Source organism: Phodopus roborovskii, unplaced genomic scaffold, assembly GCF_943737965.1.
Source record: "Phodopus roborovskii unplaced genomic scaffold, PHOROB, whole genome shotgun sequence".
NCBI classification, from domain to species: domain Eukaryota; kingdom Metazoa; phylum Chordata; class Mammalia; order Rodentia; family Cricetidae; genus Phodopus; species Phodopus roborovskii.
The window spans coordinates 2,469,661-2,497,059 of NW_026126566.1; the positions used below are offsets into that span (position 1 = coordinate 2,469,661).

Consider the following 27,399-nt stretch of genomic DNA (forward strand, 5'->3'; position numbering starts at 1 on the left):
CAGATCTCTGTGAGTTCAAAGCCAGCCTGGTCTACAGAGAGAGTTCCAAGACAGCCAGGGCTGTTACATAAAGAAACCCTATCCCAAAACCAAGCTAACAAACAACAACAAAAACCCTATAGTCATACAGTTTTCAGTTTTTCAGGCAGATAGGGAAAGCCAGACATGGCCAAACATGGCCTCAATAGCAACAAACACTTCAAGTCTTTGATAGGAATTATAAAGACTGCTGTAGAGATCACATTTTTTAAAAAAAGTTACCTCCCTTTTCATAAAACACAGTGATGTCTTCTTTCCTGACATCTTTTTATTAGATTCTCTCTATAAGCTTGGGTCCAAAAGGCGCTGAACACTCAGTTTCTCAGGCTTTGCTTCATACAGGTAATTATATACTAGTAGATTTTATTATTCTTTCATATATCATGCATTCTAGAGCAGAGGGGGGTTGCTGGAAAGCTTCACATTAAATATGATTTGCTTTTTTTAAAAAAAATAACTTTTCTTTGGTCCCTTGAAGACAAACATATTAAGCACGCCTTTACACATTAGCAGAAGAGCAAAATGTGCTTGAGCCAATTCTTTTTAAAACACTTATGGCCAGGTAGTGGTGGCCCTCACCTTAATCCAAGCACTCAGGAGAGCAGAGGTAGGCAGGATCCCTGTGAGTTCGAAGCCAGCCTGGTCTACAGCGCGAGTTCCAGGACAGGCTTCTAAGCTACACAGAGAAACCCTGTCTCGAAAAACAAAACCAGACATTTATGTGTATGTATGTGTCTGCTTTTGTTTACGTGCATCTTATGTCTACAATGCCTGGGAGGCCAGAAGACAGTGTGTGATCTCTTGGAACTGGAGTTACAGGCAGTTGTGGGCTGCTGTGTGGGTGCTGGGAACCCATCCTACTCAGCCTCTTCAGCTTCTGCAGTTGCTTAGTCGTCCTAGCCTAATCCTGTACATGAGTATTCTGATGTCATCTGGGGCTTCTGGTAACTATGAATTACAGACTCGAGTAGATGCTGCCTGGCCACCCCTAAAGCTGAGTCAGCCTGCCCTTCTCCAGCGCAATGGGAAGCTAAGGAGACCAGGTGCCAAGTCTGACATTCAGCCTGGCACAGTCCCGGTGGGCCTGGTTCTGGCAGTCTTTGGCTTGTTCTAAGCTGCCCACTTCCAGGGCGCTTTCGAGGGCGGACACTCGGTCAGGCAGAGTGATGTGAGCGTGGGCGCACGGGGAGAAAAGCCGTTGACAGCTCTGAATTGCTAACGTGGGCGACTGCTCGGGTAAGGCCAGAGCTCCCTAGGCTGCAGCTTCAAGTGCCACCTGCAGCCTCCCGGACAATGCTGTCGCGCGACCAAAACTACAGCTCCCGGCGTGCTCTGCGCCGCGGCCTGGCCGGGGTGGCCCGGCAAACACTGCGCCGCCTGGCTTGACATCGGTGAGCCGCACTGGGTGGGCTCCGCTCCCGCAAGGGGACCCCAGTAAGTTCCAGATCTTCCCGGAGCGCCTGTTTCACTACCACCTGCCTCGTACAGACGAAAGGCAGTTGCCTATACGCTAACCAGCGCCAATCACAAAAATGTGCGGACTAAGGTCACGTGACTAGCGGGGCGGTACTCCCAGAGCCTCGGGATCTCTATGGTTCTCCCCGACTCGCTAGAGGACGTTTGGTCCACTGGAGGACTCCCCACATTCTTCCTCCATTACCTCACTGCCTCCGGTGGCTGCTGGGATAGAGGAGGACTCGGGTCCCGACTCGACTCAGTCCTCCACCCGCCCCGGGAATACCTCTAGTTCTCCCCGGTCGCCGCCGCCCCGCCGCTTCCTCCTCTGCCCTCCCGCCGGCCTCCTTCGGGCGTCCTCACCCGCCCGGGGACTCTGCTTTTCTCGGGAGCCTCCACCCAGGCGCATGGCTCCATGAAGCAGGAGGAAGAGAAGGCAGAGCGCGAGAGGTCCCGTCCGCCCCGGCCGCGTCTGGGTCAGGAGAAAAGGTGGGAAATGCTAGGGGGGCTGTGCCGTGCCTTTCTCCTGCCAGGCCTTCTCGAGGCCTGCTCAGCTCCGAGGCCGACATGACCCTGGAGATTGGGGTCCCAAGGTGCAGGGCGAGGGGTCCCGGGGCGCCATGGGGGAGGGGCTCGCCGAGGCGGCAGCCGCGGGTGGGCAAGGCCTGCTCGGGGCTGCGTGTCCCCGCCGAGGGCCAACGGGACCGTGAGGCCGTGTGCCCGGGGTCTGGGTGGCCGCGGTCACCCTCGGCCAGGGAGGCGAGGCAGCGGCGGTACCCTCGGTGCCTGAACTCCCTCCAGGAAACAGTCGGTGGAAAGTTTGGTGGTCTCCTGCGCCGCCTGGTGGCCCCCCGCCCGGCGTCCCCCTCCCCCGCCCGGCGTCTGGATTCCACCCCCGCGGCCCGGACCCAGTTGCTGTACCCGTCGCCCTGTCGTTTCCCCAACTCCCCCAGCGCCCTGTACTCTCCTGTCCCGCATCCTCCTATTCACCTTTTCCGTCTGCCCGTTCTACCCCTCCCGGCTCCGGCCTCTTTCCCTCTTGTCTCATCCTTCCCTTGCTTATCTCTTCACTCTTCCACTTTCTCCTCTTCTTTTTCCTCCTGCTCCATCTTCCACAGCTACTTGTAGACCCCCCTTGCCTGCTACTATCCCTCCATCTTAAACTTTGGGTTTTAGGCCCCTCCTCGGAGCTGTGTGTTCTGTCCTTCATTCCTTGTCCTGATCTGACTCCTCTTTGCTCACTTACTCCTCTGGGCCTATTTGCTTTCATTGCCCTCTCTTAAGATTGAGCGGGTGGGGCCTGGAGTCTGCTTTGCATAAATTCTGTAGTACTGGGGAATCGGGGAAGGTGGAAGAGATTTGTGCAAGACTGAATAAGGATGAATGGCTCCAACGGCACTTACCATCTCTTCCCGGCACAAGATGCCGTGTCCTCAGGGGCCTAGCATGTTGTCAGGTACTTTTCAAGAGTTGGGAGTATGTTTGTGTACTGTAACCTGTGGAGAGCTCAATGTGGTAGATCCTAGCTGGAGAACAAGTTTTGACCTAAATGTGTTGAAGGGGGAGTTTGCAGGTTAATAAAGTGTGTCTCATTCAAGTAGAATACAGCCTTTGATCCTCCATGGGACTTCTGTTCCTTGTCTCATCTTTAGCATTAGAAGTGTTTGGAAGTAAGGAGAGCTTATTCTCCAACTGGTTTTGTTTCTGCAAAAATTGCTCTGTTAAATTGTAACTTTTGAGCCTGGTAGTGGTGGTGCTGATTTTAATCCCAGTGTGTATCCCAGTAATCTGAAGATATTTTCATTCTTAAAATAAACCTGATGTAAAGCCGGGTGTGGTGTTACACAGCTTGAATCCCAACATGGGAGGCAGAGGGAAGAAGCAAGGTCAGCCTGGTCTACAGAGTGAGATCCAGGACAGCCAGGGCTACACAGAGAAACCCTGTCTCAAAAAACAATACTTTTGTAACTTTTGCACAGACCTCTCCACTACTCGGACTTTGTTCACTACACTTGTATTTCTGTCTTAGGCATTGGAAGAAGGAATGGAATTGGAAGGAAGAAGATTCATTCCAGAGACAAAATAGGTTCCCTTCCCTATTGTAGCTGTTTCTTCTGGGAATATAAATTTTCTGCTTTCAGTGAGTATTTATTACCTTGTGCATACTTGAAGTGGGATTTTTATTGCATTTCTTTTGGTTTTGGCTTGTGTGTGGACTTAAGGTGTGTAAGTGTACCTCATATTTATCTCGGTTTCAGTGGGGTGGTCCTAATGTTGAAGTTTCTGTATGTTTTAAAATTACAATTACTTAATGCATATGTGTATGTGTTTGGATGTTACCACCATGCTTGTGCTGAGGGAGTCAGTTCTCTCCATCTTGTGGGTCCTGGGTGGAGATGGAACTCAGAACTTTAGGCTTGGTGGCAAGTGTCTTTACCTCCTGAGCCATCTTGCTGGCCCAATACTTCTTTCAAGAAAGGGTTTCTCTGTATATCCCTGGCTGTCCTGGAACTCATTCTGTATACCAAGCAGGCCTGGACCTCAGAGACCTCAGAGATCCACCAGCCTCTGCCTCTCAAGTGCTAGGATTAAAGGTGTGGGCCACCACCCACAGACAACAAAAGAATGGTGTGTGTGTCAATGTGTCCGTCCATCTGTCTGACTGTCCCTGACTTAATTATTGGGTTAATTGACTCATGGAGTTAGGAATGTGGTTCAGTTGGTAACGTGCTCACCTAGTATGTATGTATGAAGACCTGAGTTCCATCCCCCGCTCCACCTGTGATGGTACACACAAGTGTAACCTTATCACTTGGGAAATGAATCTGGAAGATGGGAAATTCAAGGTCATCTTGAGCTACATAATGAGCTTGGGCAGAAAAATTAACTAATTTGGGAGTTAATGAGTTCCTCAGTAATTCTGATTCATGTGGGTTTGGTCTTTAGCTACTTTGGGATCATTTTTATCTACTGTGGCACTGACCACGCCCATTGGGGGTGGAGCTATGGGCGGAAGTAACCTGTGGAAGGAGGTCGGAGGGGGCCAGGAAAGGCATTCTCTTTCTGGCGTGACTCGGACAGGAGAGGATCGGGTTGGATATCCTGGTGTTCATCTGTCTAGGTTGTAAGTTATTTTTCCCTGAATAAACATCTATTTGGCCTATTTGTTTATCCTGATCCTTATTTACCGCAATATCTGGTGTCAGAAGTGGGATACGAACCCACTCCTCCATTCGGAGACCAGAATATCGCTATGGTGATATTTTGTTAAATCCCATCACATATTTGAAAATAACTATAATTCTGTATGTAAACCTTGAACATAGTTCTTGGGTAAAAGTTAGTGCCTCTTTGAGTTCATTAAGGATAGCATGCTTGGGTTAAGGAAATAGCCCAGTGTGGAGCACTTGCCTGGCATGCTCAGGGATCTGTGCTAGATCTGCAGTCACAACCACAGACGATTCTACCTTACTGAGTTTGTCAGAGCCTCCTAATCCCTTTGTGAGGGAGACAGGAGAGGAAATATTTTAATTACATAAATGTAAAAACTAGCTGGGAGGTGGTAGCTCAGGCTTTTAATCCCAGCACTGAGGAGGCAGAAGCAGGTGGATCTCTGAGTTTGATACCAGCCTAGTCTACAGAGTGAGTTCCAGGACAGCCAGGGCTATACAGAAAAACTCTGTAAAAAAAAAAAAAAACAAAAGAAAAGAAAAACAGAACAAAACTGAGGCCCAGAAAGATGAAACCTCATGCTGTAAGTCACATAGAAAGGGAAGGTGCAGTTTGGGTGGTGTGGTCAGGAGCAAAAGACAAAACTATTGTCTCTAATGTCTGAGTGGTGGCACACACCTTTAACCCCAGCACTCAGGAGACTGAGACAAATCCCTCTGCTGTTACACTAAAAACCCAGTCTCAGGAAAACAAAAAATATTTACCCCTGTAACTCATTGTTTTCCTTAAACTGAGATATAGATGTATAGGAATGTGGGCTTTTTTTTTTTTTTTTTTTTTTTTTTTGCTATTTGTTTTTTACTGTTTAAGGGTTTCATTATGTAGCTTTGGCTGTCCTAGAACTTATTTGTTATGTAGACCAGGCTGGCCTCCCGTTCAGCAATCACCTGCCTCTTCAGGAGAGTGCTGAGGATAAAGGTGTATGCCACCAAACCCAGTGAAGCTTTGTTTACTTGCTTTTGAGACAAGGTCTCTCTGTACACTGCCGCCCAGGCTGGCCTGCTCATGGCAATCCTGCTTTTACACATACCCCATCCCCTCTCCAGTGCTGAGATTACAATGAGTCACATGCCTACCTCAAACTCTGAGCATTTTGTTACTTAGTTGTTGTTTTGTCTTAAGTATTATAAATCGATTGTAGAAGTAAATCATTTGTTTGTATTTTGTGAGGAAATAGTTCATTACCAAGTGCTCTGTATTTATATGGTAGTTGCATTCTTTTGGGGGAGGGGGTTGAGACAGTTTCGTAGAGCCTATACTGTCCTCAGACTCCCTGTGGTTGGTCCTGTCTCTGCTTCTGTCTCCTGAGTTCTGGGATTATAGACATGTACTATCACTTTCAAACTTGACAGTTTTAAAAACAAATAATTGAAATAGTTACCAGAATGTAGCATCTTTCATCTGACTCTTTCCTAGAACAATCCTCTAAATAGGCCAGAGTTACAGCTCAGACACCATACCCCAGTACTCATGATATAATTATTACATTGAATTTCACTTCACCTCTTTAGTGTCACAAGAGAAACCCCAGCCTGTTCCATTTGAGGAAGGCTTCATCTGAGAACACATCTGGATGCTAAATAGAAATAGCTTTTCCCCACCTCCCAAATCTTTATAATGTCATGTCCTCCAAGAAGCTATTTTAAGAATTGTCTCAAAGATAAATAGAATTTTTTTTATACTTGCACACATTTTACTATGATTACTTTTTGAAATGAAACCCTTTGACAAAAATCTGTAGTATTCCATATGTATCAGGATGTTTGTGATAATGGCATATTTAACAAGTAAAAAAAAATGGTATTTTTCTACAAAGTTACATGAGTAGAATAATCTCAGTATTCATTCTTTCTTTTGTTTTTTTTTTCCTTGGGGTGAGGGGGGTGAGGCATGGTATCTATGTAATTATATAGAACAGGCCAACCCTTAACTCAGAGATCTTCCTGCTTGTTTCCTGAGTGCTAGGATTAAAAGTGTGCAATATAACTGACTTCATTTTTTTGAGACAGGGTCTTACTTTGTGACTCTGACTGGCTTCAAGTTTTTACTACCTCTTCCTCCCTAGTGCTGGGAGGCCTCCAGTGTTCTTTATGGTTTTTGCCATCACAGAATGAAAAGAAACCATAAATGATTTATGAGAGGCCATTACTTTCAAAAGAAGAAAAGTATCAAGGTCTTTTAGACTACAAAGTAGCTATTATAGAATTGTATTAATAGTAGTTATGTGCCCAAGGACTGCCAGGTTCCTTTCATGTCCTCCTAACAGATAGACCTATGTGGCTGGGTGTGGTGGTACATGCCTTTAATCCCAGCACTAGGGAGACAGAAGAATGAAGAGCTCTTGTGTTCACTGTCAGATCTTCTGATGGCATTCTACGTGGTCAGGCATTCCAGTACTTGAGGCCAACCTGGTCTACAGAATGAGTTTTAGGGCAGCCAAGGTTACACAGAGAAACCCTGTCTTGAAAAACAAACAAACAAACAAACAGACAGACATGAATAAGGAAGTGTTTGCTTTTTGCCCTCATTCTCATCAGCAAGTTGTCCTGTCCTGTTACTGGGGCATTCCTTCCTGGTATTACAATGTACTTATTCCAGATTCCAATGTAGTCTGAACACCAACAGCTCTCTAGGAAGTCCCCAGTACCCTATAACAGATTGAGACTACTGAGATATCCAGTCTTATAGACCGAATGATGACCAGATTCTTGGTCTTTTTATCAAGCCATTGTAAGACTACCCAGGATAGTTAGGGCTATGTAGAAAGACTCTAAACAAACAAACAAACACAAAAAATAAATAAATAGCCCTGTATGGTGGCAGGTTGGTAAGATGTTACAGCGTGCCTGAGTTTGCAGTTGGACCTCAGATTTGGAATTTGAGCCAGAGTTGGCAGCTAGAACGTTACCTCAAAGCCAAAGTTCTGTCTTCAGAAGGTGGGGGTTTCTCTGTTTTTTTTTTTTTTAGATTGGCTTTTGAAAGAGACAGGGAGAAGGAAGGCTATTTTGTTTGCCCAGCTATATTAGTTAAGGCAACCTCATGTTCTTCTCCTAATACTGGCCTTCATTCTAAATTATGAATATTAGCAATCTATGAGAAATTGTATTAATTTCTGTAATCATGAATTTCACCCAGGCAAATAAACACTGTAATAGATCACTAACAGTCCCATCACTCAAAAAAATTTATTTCTTTTATTTTGTTTGCTTGTTTGCATTTGAGATGGGTTTCTCTGTGTAGCTCTGGCTGTCCTGGAACTCATCTGTAAACTGGATGCCACTTGCAGAGATCCACTTGACTCTCTGTCTCCCAGGTGCTGGAATTAAAGGTATGCCACCACACTCAGCTTTATGTAATATCAGGCTTATTTTAATTTAAGACAAACAAGAGCCAAGAGACTTTACCACTGAAAACATCTTTAGATTACTGGGATAAATGTTAAGACTGAAGCTGTGCACCATCACCTCCAGGCTGGACCTGTGTTCTTAATTGTTCTTAACCATCTCCCAGCCTCTGTTTGGGAGGATTTTTGAGACAAGACCACTGAAATAGTGGGACTAAAGGAATCCACCACAGCTGCTCAGCTAAAGCTTCTTTAAGTCACATTGTATCATCTACTCAAAGTAAGCCTTTGAGTCATCTCTGAAGCTCCCTCCTTCTGAGGACAGAAGTTTGGCTTTGAGGTAATAATCTAGCTGCCACTGTGGCAGCTAGGTATGTGCCACCATACATTGACCTGTAGCCAAGTCCAGGACTGAGTGGTCTCTAGTATGTAGTGAATATGACAGTTTCCAGTATAAATTAGACTAAGGTAGAAGTTTACATGATTATTAGCCCAGTTGTCAGAATGAAGTGTCCAAATGATGCCTTTTGTTTTTATTTTTGTTTGTCTATGTAAGCATTGCAGATGTGAGCATGTATGTAAGCACTGCAGGTGTGAGCATGTGTAGTGTCAGGAGACTCCATTTTTTTCCCACAGAATCACTCATTCTGAAGCTATTCTGGCAGGCTAGCAAGTGCTAGGAATCTGCTTGTCTCTACCTTCTACCTCCCCACTTATACTGGATTACAGGGGACCTACCACCACACCCAGAGTGTGTGTATGTATTCTAATGTAAGTTCTAGAGATATAGGTGCTAGGTCTGCTGTACTTGTGTAGCAACCAATTTGTTGAAACATATTTCCAGTTCTGGGTTTGTTTCGAGGCATGGCCCCACCATGTATGAGCCCTGACTCCTCTGGGACTTAGACCAAGACTTTACAGGGATCTATCTGTCTGCCTCTGCCTTAAAGGTATATGTGACCATACCTGACAAGTGCGTGTGCATGTGTGCGTGAGAGAGAGAGAGAGAGAGAGAGAGAGAGAGAGAGAGAGAGAGAGAGAGAGATCATTTTGTTATTATTGTTTTGGTTTTTGCTTTAAAAAAAGTTTGGGTCTGGGGAGATGATTCAAGCATGTATACCCCTCTGAGCTTAATCCCCCAGTTGGGTGTAATTCAGTATTTTTTAAACTTGTTTATTTATATATGTGCACATTTGCCACACATCTGGTGAAGAGGAGAATGCGCCGTTAAACAGGGAAGCAGAGGCCTCAGTGGCCTGCAGGGGAAGGGGCTGAGTCATTGACCACAGAGAGCAAGATTATTTGACATTTACAAGGTTAAGTGATCTTGAGATGAGGTCTATGAGAAATTATATTAATTCCTGAAATCATAAATTGCCTACTACTACTACAACAACTTCCCTTAGCTTTGTGTTGAAGCGTGGGCAGTGTTTCCATCTGGTGGATTTCAGTGTTAACTACTGTGTTCATGTTGATTGTGGAAGCTGTGTAGGAAAAGATTACTGCTGTTGACTCTTGAACTTGGCCCAGGAACTTTGCACAGCACCAGCCAAGGCCTCTGGGTCACAGTGTTACATGCTTTGATCCAAGGAAAGTTTTTTCGCCCAAGGCCACATACTGAGGGCACAACATTGGTAGTTGTTATGAGGTTTGGGAAGGAGAACAGATTCACAGTTTTAGAAAAGATAGTAGATTATGTCATTTAATAAAGGGTTTGTTTGGGGGTTTTCTTTTGTTTTTGTGGTACTTAGGAATGGATTCTAGAGTCTTGAACATAACAGGTAGGCACTCTGAAGTAGACTTACATCCCAGCTGCCTCTAATACTCTGAAGTGTCTTACACTGTACTTAGAATCCCCTAACCAAACTTCAGGAGTGCTGATGTCTCTTGATCATCGTGGACTCTGATGAGGTGCCTGCTTTGGTGTGGAGTATGCTTAGAATTACGTTCTAAACAGAAAGATGTTGTGGGGAGGTTGGTTATTGCTTTTAAGGTGTGTGTGTGTGTGTGTGTGTGTGTGTGTGTGTGTGTGTGTCTTAACTATTGTTCTGTTGTTTTGAGGAGACATCATGACCAAGGCAACCCTTTTGGTAGGGGGAAGAAAGATTTTGACATAGGATTTTTTGTGTAATAGCACTGGTTGTCCTGGAACTCTTTGTAGACCAAGGTGTTCTTGAACTTACAGAGTTCATCTGCCTGCCTCTGCCTCTCAAGTGCAGGGATTAAAGGCGTACGCCACCACACCTGGTCCAAGGCAACTCTTTTAAAAGATGATGATCATGGTGCAGAAAGACAGGCATGGCACAGGAACAGTAGCTGAGAGATTTATATCCTGATCCATAGGCAGGAGGCAGAAAGACACTGAGAATAATGAGTGCTTTTAAAACCTCAGAGCCCACCCACATACACCCCTGCAATGAATCACCTCCTCCAACAAGGCCACGATTCCTAATCCCTCCCAAACAGTTCCACTAACTGGGGACCAAGCATTCAAACATCCATTCTCATTCAAACCAGCACAGGGTGCTGTATGCCACATGTGTGTAGGCACCTTCAAAACCCAGAAGACGAGTTAGAGCTACTGGAGTTGGTTGTAAGCTGCCTGGTGAGAGTGCTAAAAACCAAACTTGGGTTCTATGAAAGACCAACCAGTGCTATTAACTGCTGAGCTATCCCTACAGTCTCTAAAGGGAAGTTTTGATATAGTTGGCACATGAATTATTAATGTTGCTTGTATTAATGCTGATAACAGTTGGTGGCTGAGATGTTTTCTATCAGTATCATTGTTTATTTTACATTTTTTACTTTTAGTTTAATTAATATTTGCTTTACTTTGGCAGATAAGTATTAGACTCCTAATTGTTCAGTAAGTTTAAGCTTAATCAATACAGTTTAAGCTTAAGTGAAATAAGCTGATGATTGTATGGGGGCTCGTGCCTATAATTCTAGCACGGGAGGTTGAGGTAAGAGAATCAGGAGTTCAAGACAGTAGATTGGGCAACATAAAACCTTATATCAAAAAACAACAACAACAACAAAAATAAAATAAAAAAACAAGACAAAACAAGCTGTGTGGTTATGGTATACACCTTTAATACCAGCACTTGGGAGGCAGAGTTGCCTTCCATGCAAATCTTAAAGAGGAAAATATTTAATGGGGCTGGCTTATAATTTCAGAGGTTTAGTCTGTATTGTCATGGCAAGAAGCATAGTAGCATGCAGGTAGACATGTTACTGGAGCTGAGAGTCCAGCTGGGCAGGCAGCAAAAGGAGAGTACCACACTGGGCCTTGCTTGAGCATCTGAGACCTCAAAGCCTGCCTCCTTTAGGCTTTAGCCACACCCACTCCAACAAAGCCACACCTCCAATAGTGCTAGGCCCTATGTTCCTATGGGGCCATTTTCATTCAGACTACCACACAGGGCATCTTCTGGCCTCTGTAAACACTGAACTCACCTGTACTGCCTTCCCACATTACACAGTTAAAAATGATTCTTTGGGGGAAAGAACAACAGGACCAAAATAATTTAAAACTGTTAAAGTTAGGAATTGGTTTCAGATATACTTTTCTTAAAATTTATTAAAACCTGACTGATCTGCCACCACTTTCCAAGTGCTGGAATTACAGGTATATGTAACTACACTAAACTATTTATGGTGGTTTGAATAAGAATGACCCCCTTGTGTAGGCAAATGTTTCTTTCCTGCAGCTGCCAGTTCCCAAGTAACTGACATGGAGACTTAATGTTAATTATAAATGATTGTCCAATAGCTGAGGCTTATTACTAGCTAATTCTTACATTTAAATTAACCTATATTTCTAGTCTATGCTTTGCCACATGGTGCCTTTTCTCAGTATAGCATGGCCATCTCCCTGCATCTCCTGGTGACTACTGACTCCACCTTTCTTCTTCCAAGCTTTCTCAGTTTGGCTCTCAGGCCTAACATTATTCTATAGTTGACAGCTATTGGCTAGTCAACTTGTTTATTAAACCAATAACAGCAACAGATTTTCAGTGTATAGCACCAAAGACTCATATTTGAATGCTTATTCACTAGGGAGTATAGGTGTTTGGAAGAATTAGGAGGACTAGAAGGTGTGGCCTTGTTGGAGGAAGTATGTCCCTGGTGGTAGATGTTGAGGTTTCAAAAGCCCACCCCTGCCCCAGTCACTGGAGATGAGGATGTAACTGGAGGATAGTGGACTAATCCTCTGGGACATTAAGCAGGTTCACAAATAAATTTCCAAGAGTTGTCTTGGTCATGGTGTTTCTTCACATCAATAGAACAGTGACTGACACTATTTTTTATTGTCCTTTTTTGTTTTGTTGAGACAGGGTCTCAGTACAAAGCTCTGGGTGTCCTGGAGCTGACTATTTAGACCAGGCTGGCCTCATACTCAGAGATCTGCCTGCCTCTGCCTCCTGGGTGCTGGGATTAAAGCTGCCCTGGAACTAGCTCTGTGAACCAGGCTGGCCTCCAACTCACAGCTCCACCTGCCTCTGCCTCCCGAGTGCTGGGATTAAAGGCGTGTGCCATCAAAGTCTTGCTGTGGTAGGTAAATTCTTAAAAATATTAATGAGGGCTGGAGAGATGGCTCAGCCATTAAAGGCTAGGCTCACAACCAAAAATATTAATGAAGCCAGGTAGTGATGGGGCCACATAGAGAAACCCTGAGTCTAAATCATATATATAATGCCAGGTGTGGTGTCATGTACCTTTAATCCCAGCACTCAGGAGACAGAGATAGGTGGTTCTATGTGAGTTCAAGGGCAACCTGGTCTACAGAGCAAGTGCCAGAACAGACTCCAAAGCTCCACAGAGAAATCCTGTCTGAGAGGGGGAAAAAGAGAAAAAAAGAAAAACCAAACCAAACAAACAAACAAAAACAGTTCAGGAATAGCCAGACAGGATTATATAGAGAGACCCTATCTAAAAAAACAAAACCACCCACTACCAAAGAAAATGAAAAATACAATGTGAAGCTCCACAGTTTCAGGATGGCTATAAAGTCTTATTTATTTATTTGTTTTTGGTTTTATTATTTGAGACAGGTCTTACTGTGTAGCTCTGGCTGTCCTGTAAACTATTGTGAAGATCAGACTGCCTCTGTCTCCACCTCCCAGGTGCTAGAATTAAAGGCTTACCCACCATGCCTAACTTGTAAAGAGGATATTGAAATGCCTTCAACCAGTTGCATCCTGTCTCTGCCTTTTGACCTTGATGATATCTTGGGATGGAAGAGCTATTCATTGCCAGCCTCTCTCCATGGTGGCTATATACTTTTATAGAAACCCTTTAGGAAAAGATTAGAGGTTTCTAGACTAGAACTTGGGGTTTCTGACCTTTTTTTAAAACTATGTCACCTGGACTTTTTGATAGGAAGAACATTGATAGCTTAAAAAAAAAGTCTCTTTGTTGAAATTTTTTCACTTCTTGGGAGTGGGCTATTTATTGTCTGTGTGTCAAGGTCAGAAGACAACTTACTATAGTCAATTCTGACCTTCCACCAAGGGAGTCATAGGGGTCAAATATTGGTCATTAGGATTGGCAGCAAATGCCTTTACCTGTTGAGCCATCTTACCAGTCCTTGTCAGCTTTTAACTGATTCCCACTCACCCCCCTTGAGTCAGGGTTTCTCTGTATTGCTTTGGAGCCTGTACTAGAACTAGCTCTGTAGACCAGCTGGCCTCGAACTCACAGAGATCTGCCTCCCAAGTGCTGGGATTAAAGGTGTGTGCCACCAATGCTGGCTCTTTTAACTGATTCATGCACACTTTTTGTTTGATTTTTGTTCTTTCTTGAGCCATTCCAATCAGTACTTACCTGCTGTCTTTTGGGTTAGGGTTCTGCAGCATTCCAGATCACGAACACCAAATCAGGATGGGAAAAAGACGTTGTGTTCCTCCCCTTGAGCCCAAGTTGGCAGCAGGCTGTTGTGGGGTCAAGAAGCCCAAATTATCTGGAAGTGGAACACACAGTCACGGCAACCAGTCCACAACTGTTCCTGGCTCTAGTTCAGGACCTCTTCAAAACCACCAGCATGTGGACAGCAGCAGTGGTCGGGAAAACGTATCAGACTTAACTCTGGGACCTGGAAACTCTCCTATCACACGAATGAATCCTGCATCTGGAGCCCTGAGCCCTCTCCCCCGGCCTAATGGAACTGCCAACACCACTAAGAACCTGGTGGTGACTGCAGAGATGTGCTGCTACTGCTTTGATGTACTCTACTGTCACCTCTATGGCTTCCCACAGCCTCGACTTCCTAGATTCACCAATGACCCCTAGTGAGTAAATTAGACATGGGACAGTGTGGATGGAGGGCATGGTAACATCCTTCTGAGGTTACTCTCCTAACAGGGTCTGTTTACAGGGTTATGGAAACAGATATTTTCCTTGCTGGTGGTTCACATGGCTTAAGGTAGTGAAGTCACACTATCACGCCATTGGAAACCTCAGTAGTGTTGGTGGAGTCTAAGTGAATGTGAATTAGAAGTGTCTGAGTGCCAAGCTGGAGTCTAGGGGCTCTCATTCGTTAACAAAAGTTCTGTTGGTTGTCCTAAGATGTCTAAAGATACCCATTTTTATGCATGTGTGGAGGGTCAAGGTTGATGTTTGAGAATCATCTTCAGGCGTTCTTCTATTTTGTTTCATTGTGTCAGGCTTCATCTCAGTCTAACCCAGAACTGGTGGATATGGCTAGTCTCAACTTGCCAGCTTGGCCAGGGATCTACTGTTTCCACCTTCTGAAGCCAGAATCAGGTGCACCACCACAACACTGGCATTTATGTGGGTTCTGAGGATCCAAATTGTAGTCCTCACACATGTACAGCAAAGCCCTTTTAACCACAGCCTAGCATGTTTAGGCAGTATAAGATCAAATGAAGAAAGGAAATGCCATTGTTTTTTTTCCTCAAAAGTGGAGGTAGCTCTGCACTAGCTTTAAAAGGCACTTCAGCTGCTGGGTGGTGGTGTACACCTTTAATCCCAACACTTGGGAAACAGAGGCAGGCAGATCTCTGTGAGTTCAAGGCCAGCCTGGTGTACAGAGTGAGTTTCCAGGTCAGCCAGAACTGTTTAACAGGGAAACCCTGTCTTGAAAAAACAAAAACAAAAAAGAAAATATTAAGAAGCCAGGTATGGGGCGTGGGGCACTGGGGAATTGGCTCAGTGCTTAAGAGCTCTGACTGCTTTCTCAGAGGACCTAGGTTCAATTCCCAGCACCTACATAACAGTTTACAAATCTCTGTAATCCAGTTCTAGGGGACCTGACATCCTCACACGGACATACAGGTAGGCAAAACACCAATGCACATAAAATATGAATAAATTATTTTTAAAAAAGTCAGATGTGGTGACATACACCTTTAATTCAGCAGAGGCAGGAAGATCTTTAGGTTTGAGGCTATGTAGTGAGACCTGTCTCAGAGATGGAATAACTTTGTGTATTCCCTTTGCCTTTGAGAATTGACTAACTGGGGATTTTTAAAAGTAAGAGAGAGCACCAGTATGTGGAGGGGTCTCAGGAAGAAGGACATTTATCTGATAAAGTCAGTGAAGTGGGACTTTGCCTAAGAGCAGAAATGGCATATTCTGTTACTCTAAAGCTTTCTTGAGAAATTGTTTTTCTCTTCTGAAAGTCTATGAGTAGGAACTATTTGTAGTTTGCCAGTAGTTACAATTGTGAGAACAATGAAGTCTTGCAGAGAATGCTTGTAGCTAAGAGGAGAGTAAAGGAGGGGAGGACATGGAAAAGTCGGAAAGAGGGGAGATTGCTGGGTGTTGTAGAATGCCGTGTATGTAATTCTAGCACTTTGGGGATGGAGGCAAAGATATCTCAAATTGAGGCCCACTTGGGCAACTTTTGAGTGTCACAATCTCCAGAAAAGTAAACAGGTGAAGCTGAGTTCAAGGCAAGGAAGAAGAAAAGAATTTGTTGTGATGTGTAAGTGAATGAAAGTTGTGAGGACAGAGCAGAGGAAAGGCTCCACATACAGAGCTTTTCCTGTTGCCTCATGAACTTCCTGTGTTCTTAGTCAGGGCTGAGCAACTTCTAGAAAGGCACAGTGCTTCAGGTAGCTGGCAGATCAGAACCCTGTGGGCAGTAACAGAAATGAATAGCAATATATCCATAATTAATCTAGGGCTGGAGAATATTTTATGTTTTACTTTTTTTAGTCCTCTCTTTGTGACCTGGAAGACAGGGAGAGACAAGCGTCTTCGTGGCTGCATCGGGACCTTCTCAGCCATGAATCTTCATTCAGGACTCAGGGAATACACATTAACCAGGTAATGACACAAACATTAGAAAATATACATAAATGAACTAGAATTGGAAATAGCTTTCTAGCCTTATTTCTTCAAAATGTTTGGTAGAGTTTGAGCACTCCTTTTTTGTAGTCAAGAAATGTAAGGACTATATCCTGGTGAGTTACCCATCTGCTTCTGCAGAGACAGTCAATGCTGACATTAGCATTAGGTGCTAGGAGATGCTGTCAGAGGCTCTCGGGACTCAGTTATGTGGGCTCTGTAGAGCATGCAATGTTGTCTCCTAAAAGGAGGCAGCCTCATTTATATTTTCTGTCCCCTCTAGTGCACTTAAGGACAGCCGATTCCCCCCCCTGACCCGAGAGGAGCTGCCCAAACTTTTCTGTTCTGTCTCCCTCCTTACTAACTTTGAAGATGCCAGTGATTACCTGGACTGGGAGGTGAGAACAGCTGCATTTGGATCTCTGCATCTCTCGTTGCATTTGGGTTCGGGTTAGTACATGGTAATGTATCTCCTTCATTGAGAGAGGGTCTGAGAATGTGAGAGTGACAAAAAAGGTACTTCTCAACTAGTAATAGAAAAGAAATGAAAAATCAGTACTCTCTTCTGTGAGTCAGGTGTGGTGACACATACCTTTAATCCCAGGACTGGACCAGCTTGGTCAAGTTAGCCAGAACTATATAGTGAGCACCCAACTCCATAAAAAACAAACAAACAAATTCTCTCCTATTTCTTCCCAGCCCACTCTGTTCAGTAAGATCCATCTGATCCTTCTCCCATGTCTAGTTAAATAATGAGATAACAAAACACCCCAGATGCCTCTTGACAAATCCCAGGAGAAGTTTATTATTATTGGAAATCAGATGTGAACCTGTGCATGATGGCCCATGCCTATAATACCAGCAATCAGGAGGTAGGAGGGGTTTTGCAAGTTACAGACCAACTTGGGCTTTGTAGTGAGACAATTAAAAAAAAAATTCAAAGGGAACCAGTTTGATGAATTTATATAGAAACAATTTGACATGTGCATGTAGTGGAATTAGGCTAGAAGGGCATCCTCTTTCAAGAACTTATCTCTACAAGCCTCATATTCTCGGAGGTACAACTACACATATATTTGACCTTGTCCTAAAACAGCCTACTTTCATTTCTATACTTTAGAATAATTAGTCACACAAAATTCTTTTAGCCAGGCAGTGGTGGTGAATGCCTTTAATCCTAGCACTTAGGAGGCAAAGACATTGGGTATATCTGAGTTTGAGGCCAGCCTGGTCCACAGAGTGAGTTCCAGGCCAGCCAGGGCTACATAGAGAAACCCTGTCTCAAAAAAACAAAAACAAAACAAACAAAAAAAAAATTCTTTTCCCAGACCTGGGTCAAGCAGCTGCAGCTTAGAAGACAATGTTGATTTATATGCGGGTGATTGAAATATTGTTAGAATCAGAAAATGCCATGTACTTGGTTGCATTTTTTTGTAGGTAGGGGTCCATGGGATTCGGATTGAATTCATCAATGAAAAAGGCATCAAACGCACAGCCACATATTTACCTGAGGTTGCTAAGGAACAAGGTGAGTTGGACAGATGAGCACTTAGTGAACTGTACTACTCACAGCCATGCCAGTTAAAGGGCAGGAGAGAGAAATACTCAGCTCAACTGCCACCATGTACACCAAGTATGAATGCCTTTCTTCTTCTAAATTCCTGTTAGATCCCTGTAGAACAAAGGCAAATTGACATAGATGTTAGAAATGGTGGGAGGGGTAACTTTCTTACTTGCTTGTGGTTTCAAATGTTTCCTCCCAATGAAAAGTTCTTTCTTTGCCCTTTTAAGCTTCAGTGATTATCACAGCAACTAGCTTGACCATGTTTTATCTTTTGTTACAAAGGAAAGTCTTAGACTTTTAACTGTGAAATCTATACATGCTGTTATATTTTGTAAAGAATAAATATCTTCCCTGCTGCTTTTAAAGAGCTAGGTAGTTGCCAGATATGGTGGCACATGCCTTTAATCCCAGCATTTGGAAGGCAGAGACAGGTGGATTTTTGTGAATTCAAGGCCAGCCAGATCTACATAGGACTGGCAGGCCAGCCGGGGCTTCATAGAGAGACTCAAACAAACATAAAAAAGAGCTCAGTAGTTAATGAGTTCTTATAATGGGGACAGTAAAGCTAGGATGTGGGTTGGACATGTTTTCTCTTTGAAAGACTATCTAGAATTCCTTTAACTGTTTCTTGTACTTTCTATGATATGTAACCCCATTTTCTTTCTTTCTTGGAATTAGTCTGGTTTTGAAAATAATATGTGAAACACAGTAATTGTTGGGTGTGACCCTGGAATAGAGAAAATATCCAGTTAAGTATATTAATGAACTACTTATGTGGAAAGCGATCGCCATGTTGGTTTTCATTGTGGTTGTGTTTAAACTTGTCCAAAAAACAGTGTGTATGTAGCATAAAGAGAATGAATTTCTTAAAGACATTTTGGTCAGATCATAAATCTACCATGCTTAAAGAACATCAAACAGTTTTTAGTAGTTGGATGTGAATTACAGCTCAGTTAAATGATCAAATTGTTTCTCCTATTTTAAAGTTGAGAAAATTAAAACTTGGGAGTTTCTCCTATGGTAATTGGAAGGATGAGGTTCAACTTGATATACATTATTTGTTTAAAATGTGTAAGATTGAGCGACCAAAAAGATGGCTCAGTGTTTAAGACTGTGTACTGCTCTTGCAGAGGACCAAAGTTTGGTTCCCAGCCATCAACTTGAATAACTCACAGTTAGCATTAACTCTGGCTCAGGGGCACCTGTATCATGTGTGTATGTGTACATACCCACATATGAGAGACACACACAGAGACATACAGTAACATTGAGGTGGGCCAGATGGTACACTCAAGTCCTGACATTAAAGAAGCTGAAATAAAAGGATTGCCTTTTGGGTTTGAGCCTAAGCTGGGGTATACACATAACAAGACCATGTATCTAAAAAAAAAAAAAAAAAAAAAAAAAAAAAAAAAAAAAAGAGAGAGAGTAACAGTGAGAGAACCAACAATACGGAGGTGAAGAATTTCCCTTTCTTCACTAAGGAGACAGTTTCCTTACTGGCGTCAGTTCTCTGTCACACCAGTCAACCTGAAGAAAGGCTGCTTGAGGCAGTAAAAGCCACATAATTTAAATTCCCCTGCTGGGCTAGAGTAATGGCACCGCAATTCAGAGTGCTTACTCTTTTTCCAGAGAACAGAAGTTTTTCCCAGTACCTCTGTCTGCCTACAACTTCAGCTCCAAGGATGGCTTCTCACCTCTGGCGCATCTGCACTCAAGCACACAACACATGCACACACCTAAAATAATGTTTTTGATTATCACATAAATTCCCCTTTCTATAGTGATACATACCTGTAGTCCCATCTGCACAGGAGGCTGAGAAATTACTTGAGTTCAAGATCAGCCTAGGTGGGGTTAGGAGAGATAGCTCAGAGTTAAGAAGAATGCTTACTTGGGGCTAGAGAAATGGCTCAGTGGTTAAGAGTTCTTCCAGAGGGTTCAGTTTCAATTCCCAACACCCACATGGCAGCTCACAACTGTCTATAACTTCAGTTACAGAGGTTCTGACACCCTCACACAGGTATACATGCAGGCAAAACATGAATGTACATTTAAAAAAATTAATTAAAAAACAACAGGCAAAAGCCAGGCAGTGGTGGTATGTACCTTTAATCCCAGCACTTGGGAGGCAGAGCAGATCTCTCTCCAGGTTCAAGGTCAGCCTGGTTCATGGAGTAAGGTTCAGGATAGCTAGGGCTGTTACACAGAGAGACTCTTGTCTCAAAAAAAAAAAAAAAAAAGAGAGAGAGAGAGAGAGACCTAGATTTGGTTCCCATCACCCATGGGAGCTCTCATCATTACAGTCTCAGAGGATTGATTCATCACTTATCTTCTGGCCTCACATGAACATACATATTATATATGTGTGTGCACATACATAGAAATTAAAAGTAAAATAATAACCTTTTTTTAAAAACAAAAAGAAGCTGGGCGTTGGTGGCACACATCTTTAATCTCAGCACTTGGAAGGCAGAGGCAGACAGATCTCTGTGAGTTCGAGGCCAGCATGGACTACAGAGTGAGTTCCAGGACAGGCTCCAAAGCTACACAGAGAAACCTTGTCTCAAAACAAACAAACCAACAAACAAAACAAAGAACCCAACTTAGGCAATATAGTGAGCCCTTGTCTTTCTACCCTGTCTTCTCCTAGAGCAGCCTGAGCTTCAGAAATACACTTGGGTAAAAATTATCTTGTAAGAACTATGAAAGTGGGAAGTTTGGGGACATCGTCATGGCACATTTGGTTATAATGTCATGTCTTAGGGTCTTTGCTGGACCCTGTTGGTGAAGCTGATTGGCTTCCAGTTTGTGGGACCATGGCCTGGTGCTTCCTTTGGCCTAGCACACTCTGCTGTCTCTCAAATCCCATTGTCTTTCCTACACTGATCACCTTGGAGCATGCTGCCCCTGTGTTTGACTGTATGCTGACCTTATGGCTTCTGTTCTCCTCAGACTGGGATCAGATCCAGACAATAGACTCCTTGCTCAGGAAAGGTGGCTTTAAGGCTCCAATTACCAGTGAATTCAGAAAGTCAATCAAACTCACCAGGTAAGCTGCTGTCCTGTTCTTTTGTTAGTTTTTCTTTAATAGGGGTTGAATATAGGATATTTGGTGGGAAGGAGAAGAAAACGGTGTTTATATACCCCAAGACAAAGAAGTTTGTGTGAGATAATGAGCTCTGAGGATGCAAAGGCTACAGAGGTGGAGACTCCCAGCTTTCTTTGTTTCTGTGGTCAGTCCCCTGCCAAGGAGGGTGGGTGCCTGCCAGACCCATGTGGTTGTTACATTAAGGGGGAGGTTGGAGGCCAGAGGTAAGGGCTCCAGGAATGTAAATCCAGGGTCACTGTACAGTCAGGTGGTAGGGAGTAAAGGAGAGCAAAGGCCTTTACAGGGAGCTAACAGGGTCCCATTTGGGGTGTAGTACTTCTACAGGAAGCTGGCTGGTTTTATGGAACACAAAGTGACTTGGGACTGTACCCCAGGCTCAATTATTTATTAGCTATGTAACCTGGGCCAGTTAGTTCTTCTCCCTGAACTGTTTCCTGTCTGTAAGATGTGAGTTGTAACTCCTTCGGGTTTTAAGACCTTGTAAGGTAAGGTATAGAGTTTCCAGCCAAGGGCCAGGACAACACACTGGAGATATTCAGTGAATGTCAGTGTTCTACCCCTTCCTGCTGATGTTGGGAACAAAGAAAAGTTAGCTTTGGTGGGCCTTTACTAGGACCCTCATCTACAAAATGCTGAGTCATCGTATGCTAGCCTCACAGGTCTGTTTGGAAGATAACCCAGTGTTTTTGAATGCATTAAACTCAAAAGAATCAAGAGGCTGGGACTGCAGCTCAGTGGTAGAGCTCAAGGCCCTGAGTTCCATCTCTAGCACCAAAAAAAGAAAAAAAGAAAGAAAACAACCAATAAAAACAACAATAATAATTAAAAATAAAAACACTGCAAATACAAAGCATTATTACTATTACAATTTATTTGAACAGCCATTTCCCTGTCAAAATTGAGGAATAATCACCTTGCAGTGGAGGAGTGATTACAGTGGGAAAGAGATGGCTCTGGGTAAGGATTGTCACCCAGCTCCTGTGGTCTGTAGTAGGCTCCATAGGTTTGTAACACCCATGCTTTGCATCCTGACTCATGGCTCTTTCCAGAGCAAAGCCAAAGTGCTATGAATTCTGTTCTGATGACCCTGTGATATGGCATATTCATCTGGGGATTGAGACCTTCCTATAGCCAAGGATCCATTAACCTGCTTCATCACAATTTGACCCAGAATTAGGTATCTATGCCCCTTTTAGTTATAAGTTGTTTGTTGCTCTTCTACAAATGGAGGTTGCATTTCTGTCAAATTTATCTCATTTTTAACCTGAACGTAGATAACGCAGTTTACACTGGGTTTTGGTGCAGCCATCTTCCAATCTGCCACCCATGTAATTTGACTTTGAAATTCTTCATCAAGATCCTGGTAGCAAATTGCTTACCAGCAGCCTGTTGATAAGCATATGTAGCGTTTTGAGGTGGGATGTGCTGAGATACATTCTCAGGGGTGAACTGTGATTGTGCTTTTTCATCTTGTTCATTTGTAATAACAGCATCATTTTCTTGTGCGTCTTTTCATTTTTTGTAAGATTGCTCTTGGTCTTCCATTTTATTCTTTGAAACTGTGGGATGAGCTTTTGGTTTTCTCTGAGTGACTCTTCACACTGAGACCTCTGGGGTTCCTAATATCTTTGCTTGTTTCCTCATACAGGTATCGAAGTGAGAAGGTGACAATCAGTTATGCAGAGTATATTGCTTCTCGACAACACTGTTTCCAGAATGGCACTCTTCATGCCCCGCCCCTCTACAATCATTACTCCTGACACAAGGCTACATGACCAGTCCCACCCCCCTGTGGCCACCAATGGCTATGACATCATTGGAGCAGATGCCTCCTCTTCCTGGTCCAGTTACTTCTATTACTGCACCATTTTATGATGCTAGCTTCCGTTGCCAAGTCTGCCTCCTGCTGACTGGAGGGTGTGGGGTTACAATGAATGCAACAGAACATGAGGGGCCCAAGCCTTATATCAGCCTTTCCTCAGTCTGGGGTTCTGTTGGATCAGGGCTCCCTAATAACCAGTGAGAATGGCTGTGTGGGTTCAGAAGACCGTTTTCTGGTGATTTCCCACACGTGTTGGCCACACATGGAAAACTGGAATTGATGACGATCCATGGAGGCTTCTTCCCCAATTCCCTACAGCCCACCAGACCAATTAGGTGTACTCGCCTGGCAGTCTGGGCAACGGAGACCAACATGAACCACTTATAGGTTTTAAATTCCTTTTTTTAAACTTCCAGTTTATTGTGTACCAAGAATTGATCACAACCTCCATGCTTCATAAGTGAACACTATGTTAGGGTTGACTGTGGGCACCATCAGCCCCTGTGAGTCCTGGATAAGAGAACTGCACCAACATCAGAAGTCCTGTTGGATGGCTTTGCATTGTGCAATAAGCTGTGAAGGTTTAATGCTTACCCGACTCTAAGCTGGACTTTCTGGTAATCTTCCTGCACTGAATCTCCTGGTGTTGAACAGAGCTCTGTGGCATAGCCTGCTGAGGAATGGAATGGAGATGCCCATACAGGTCCTGATGTCACCGTCATAAGCAGGTGTGAAAGAGAGATCTCCCTCACCACCCGGCTACCTCAACCCTCTTCTGGTAGCAGTGCCTATGTAGCTGCATCTAGGTTCTCAGAAGCACAGACATGCAAACAGGTGGTTGGGCTGGGCTTTAGGACAGACTGTCACAGGAGAGCTTCTAGGGTCTCTGAGCTGGTTTTCTTCACAGGCAAACATCCTGCGGGACCTTTAAGTAGGGCGGTTCTTTTTTTCCGATTTGCCTGCAGGAGTGGGAAGACTTGATCTATCAGTCCTCGGTAGGACTCTAGAACAAAGCTGTGTAATAAAACAAGGTGAACCTTTTAACTTGCCTGCCACACTGGGACTCTTCACCTCACCAGTGTAAATGTCAATTGCTCGTGTTGCTCATTTAAACCCTTGACATTCCCTTTCCCATCTTTACTCATTCCAAAATAGCTGTCAGCAAATTGTTTTCTCTCACTTGGTGGCAGAATGTATAGCACTAGTAGACCAGGGGAGGTGCTCTGAAAGCTTTGTCTCAAAGGCACTGCTCAGGCAACTCAAAGGAAGAGACAGGCAGCTGGAAGAGAAGCTCCTGAGGATGGCACGCTGCTTTCAGCACCGTTCATAGAGAACTCAGGAGGCATAGCAATCAGGCCTCCAGTCAGTGCATATATGCTTTGATTTCTTTTTCAGGATTGATGTGATGGTGTGGCTTTCCAAAATGGGCAAATATCCAAGTCAAAAGATCATCTGAGTTTCTTCTCCCCGGAATGGAGGAAGGGAAGTAGGGGTACTTTGTGATTCTAGGCATCACCCTCAAGTTCCTGGGATTTTTTTTTTTTTTTTTTTTTTTTTTTTTTAAGCAGAGTGGGTTGGTTGTGCCAGGAGTGATCAGTGATCAAAGACCCGGAGAGGATGAGGGAGGTGCTGACTACATTGCAATGCCCAGGATACATGCCCCTTACTGCCAGGTTTGGTTTCTTCACATACATAAAGATGAAGGGGTCCCATGGTTTCTTCTTGCTGCTGAGGGTAATGAAGGTGATGTTATAGACAAGTATGACAGGTGCTCTCAGGTGCCATGGATTGATGTCAGGGTGGTCAGTTCTTGACTGAGCCACCCACCTCCCAATTTGTACAACAGTATTGATACATAGGGCTACACTCATTACTGTTCAGGCGTTCTATGTTAAGAGTTGTGTTTTATTTCTAAAGATTTAAAGCAAAATGCAAAAAAAAAAAAAAAAAAAAAAAAAAAATGGTGCTAAACTTCGCCCCTGAGCACTCTTGGTGAGACTGGTCATGCAAGCATCTACAGTGCCATGCTCCTTAAGCCTGTTTTTCTTGTAGAAATGTTGCCCTGTCTTCCCCAATGTATAGTATGTATTTTATTTTGTTGAGAGTGAAGTAGAATACCCTGCCATTTAAGAAAATGAACAGAAAAAAATTTAAGGCCCAAGAAGGCAGGGATGGGGATCAGTGAACATGAATCTGGCTGGCAGAGCCCAGCCCCACACTTCAGTGGGCTCAGTGCTTTCGGAGCAAAGCCGCCTTACTCCCTGCACATTCCCTCGTGTTCAACGGAAGCCCAGCAGTGGAAATGTTCAGTTCCTCTTGCCTTGTCAAGGGGACTAGGGAGTCAGGCAAGGAAACTATTTGGCCCAGACGAAATGGGCGCTATTGGTGTCTGTCCTGAGCAGAGCTAATCATTCAGGAAGAAGTCTGGAAGTACATAGTCATGGTCTCCTCAAGGGAACATGTGGCAGATGGCTCTCAGGAAATAACAGCAAGTGTGGATTTTCCACATGGGGGCTTTGCATCGGGAAGTGATGCTCTGAACTAGAACTCAGCTGCCTTCTACATATTGACCAGAGCAGTGGTGAGGGTGGCCAGTATGGGGCCAGTAAGTGATAGTTGAGGAAAGGGACCGTTTCCTGTCCAGTGTTTCCTTAGACTGTAGGCTGCTCCAACTAACAGGTCCCCACTGTTATCAAAGAACCAGCCAGACTCTGCTGGCTTGGTTTGGAATTTGTTTCCTCCCTAGCTGTGAGTGCCTTTTGGTCTGGGAAAGTTGGCTTGTCTCATCATACCCACAGCTAGGACACACTCTGTAATTATGAATTGTCCTTGTTTTTCTGAGCTAAAAGCGAATGTCTTTGATCACTAGAGTTTGTCAGTGTTGGGTTGTTTCCACTGTGAGGTTCTTAAACGTTTTCGCTTCATAATGTTAAAATAACTCATGTTAGAAACCCTTTCTACATGAAAGGTTTGTAGTTGAGATGTTACATATATTTTACTGTTTATAATAAAAATCATCTATACAAAAGTCTTGGGTGTTAGTTTTAATATTTTGCACAAGATATGTTTTCCACACTATGTTAACATCTACAATTTCACTAACTTGGTGTTACTTTCTATTGAAATTTCTGAAGCCTAAAAAACTCGGTGTTCTTTATGTTTTTAATTTTATTTTGTTTCCTTGAAGCAAGAGACTGTATGGCCTTCACTGCAAAGACTTCAGACCAATTATTTGTATTCCACTTGGTTGCCTCTTGGCTATATAACTTCTGAGTACAAGTCATCAAAGTCTTGAATGAAGTATTATAGAGAATAAATCATAATGGATACAAACTGTCTTCTGCCTCTTTGTAACCAAGTGACTTGATATCTGAAACAGTCATTAGCAGTTACCTTGTTTCTTTGTTGATGGTTCTCATAAGATCTGCCTGCCTCTGCCTCCCAAGTGCTGGAATTAAAGGTGTGCACTACCATTCCCAGTAAGATTATTCCTATTGAAAAGATCCCTATGCCTAGGTGTGGTGGAGCCATTCTTCAATGCCAACACTCTAGGGAAGTACACAGTAAAAGACCCTGTCTCTTAAAAAGCCAACAACAACCTAAAGATGACTTGGCTCAGCAGATGAAGGTGCTTGCCACTAAACTTGACCTGACTTCTAGCCCTGGGACATAATATGGTTGAAGGAGAGGGCTAACCCTGGCAAGTTGTCCTCTGCCTTTGCCTTTTTTTTTTTTTTTTTTTTTTTTTTTTTTTTAACCCATGTGGCCTGGCACGCATACATGCTCACAGAAATAAGTGATTATTTAAGGATTCTTATCATTTGGGATTAGAGGTGCTTAAATATGTGATAAAAAGAAACGACCATCTTTCTCTGGCTAAGGACAACAAGAGTAGGTCTTTCTGAGAGTAGGGGTGATAAGCTTACCTTAAAGCTCTTTCAAAACTGGGCACAGTAGCTCATGCCTGTAATCCCAGCATTTGGGAGACTATAGAAAGATAGGCAGGAGTTCAAAGCAAGGATGGACTACAGAAAGAAATCTTATCTCAAAGAGAACAATGGGCTGGAGAAATGGCTCAGAAGTTAAGAGCACTGGCTGCTCTTTTAAGTCCTGATTTCGATTCCCAGCAACCACATGGATGCTCAGTCATCACAATGAAATATGGTGCCCTCTTCTGAATGCAGATATGTATGCAAGCAGAACAATAGGCATAATAAATCAATAATTTTTTAAACTGAAAAAAAAATCTGGCTGTAGTACCTTTAATCCCATCACTTTTCAGGCAGAGGCAGCCAGATCTCTGAGTTTGAGGCCAGCCTGTTCTACAAAGAGAGTTTCAGGACAGAGGATGTTACACAGAGAAACCCTATATGGGAAAAAACAAAAAGCAAAACTTGATATGCCTCTAATTTCAGGAGGCAGAATGATTGTTGTAAAGGTCAGCCTGAATGCCAAACAAGCATAGGCTACAGAGTAAATCCAAAACAATAACAAAAAAATCTGGGCTGGAGAAATGGCTC

The 27,399-nt window shown here is 43.6% G+C and overlaps 1 protein-coding gene across 5 annotated transcripts; it reads left to right on the forward strand.

The window, feature by feature from the left end:
* Positions 1-1,401: 1,401 nt before the first annotated feature.
* On the forward strand, positions 1,402-26,216 carry Ammecr1l (AMMECR1 like). Of its 5 annotated transcripts, XM_051202312.1 has the most exons (9): positions 2,852-2,950; positions 3,524-3,634; positions 13,914-14,358; positions 16,250-16,360; positions 16,665-16,779; positions 17,819-17,909; positions 20,901-20,997; positions 22,107-22,234; positions 22,706-26,216. In XM_051202312.1, the coding sequence occupies exons 1-8, from the start codon at positions 2,878-2,880 to the stop codon at positions 22,186-22,188; spliced, it is 1,125 nt and encodes a 374-aa protein (XP_051058269.1). In that variant the 5' UTR covers positions 2,852-2,877; the 3' UTR covers positions 22,189-22,234; positions 22,706-26,216. The 5 variants fall into 5 exon arrangements, 4 of the variants coding, with proteins under 4 accessions (XP_051058271.1, XP_051058270.1, XP_051058268.1 ...); XM_051202313.1 differs by lacking the exons at positions 2,852-2,950; positions 22,107-22,234 and adding an exon at positions 1,404-1,983; XM_051202311.1 differs by lacking the exon at positions 22,107-22,234 and having other exon boundaries at positions 2,846-2,950.
* Positions 26,217-27,399: the final 1,183 nt, after the last annotated feature.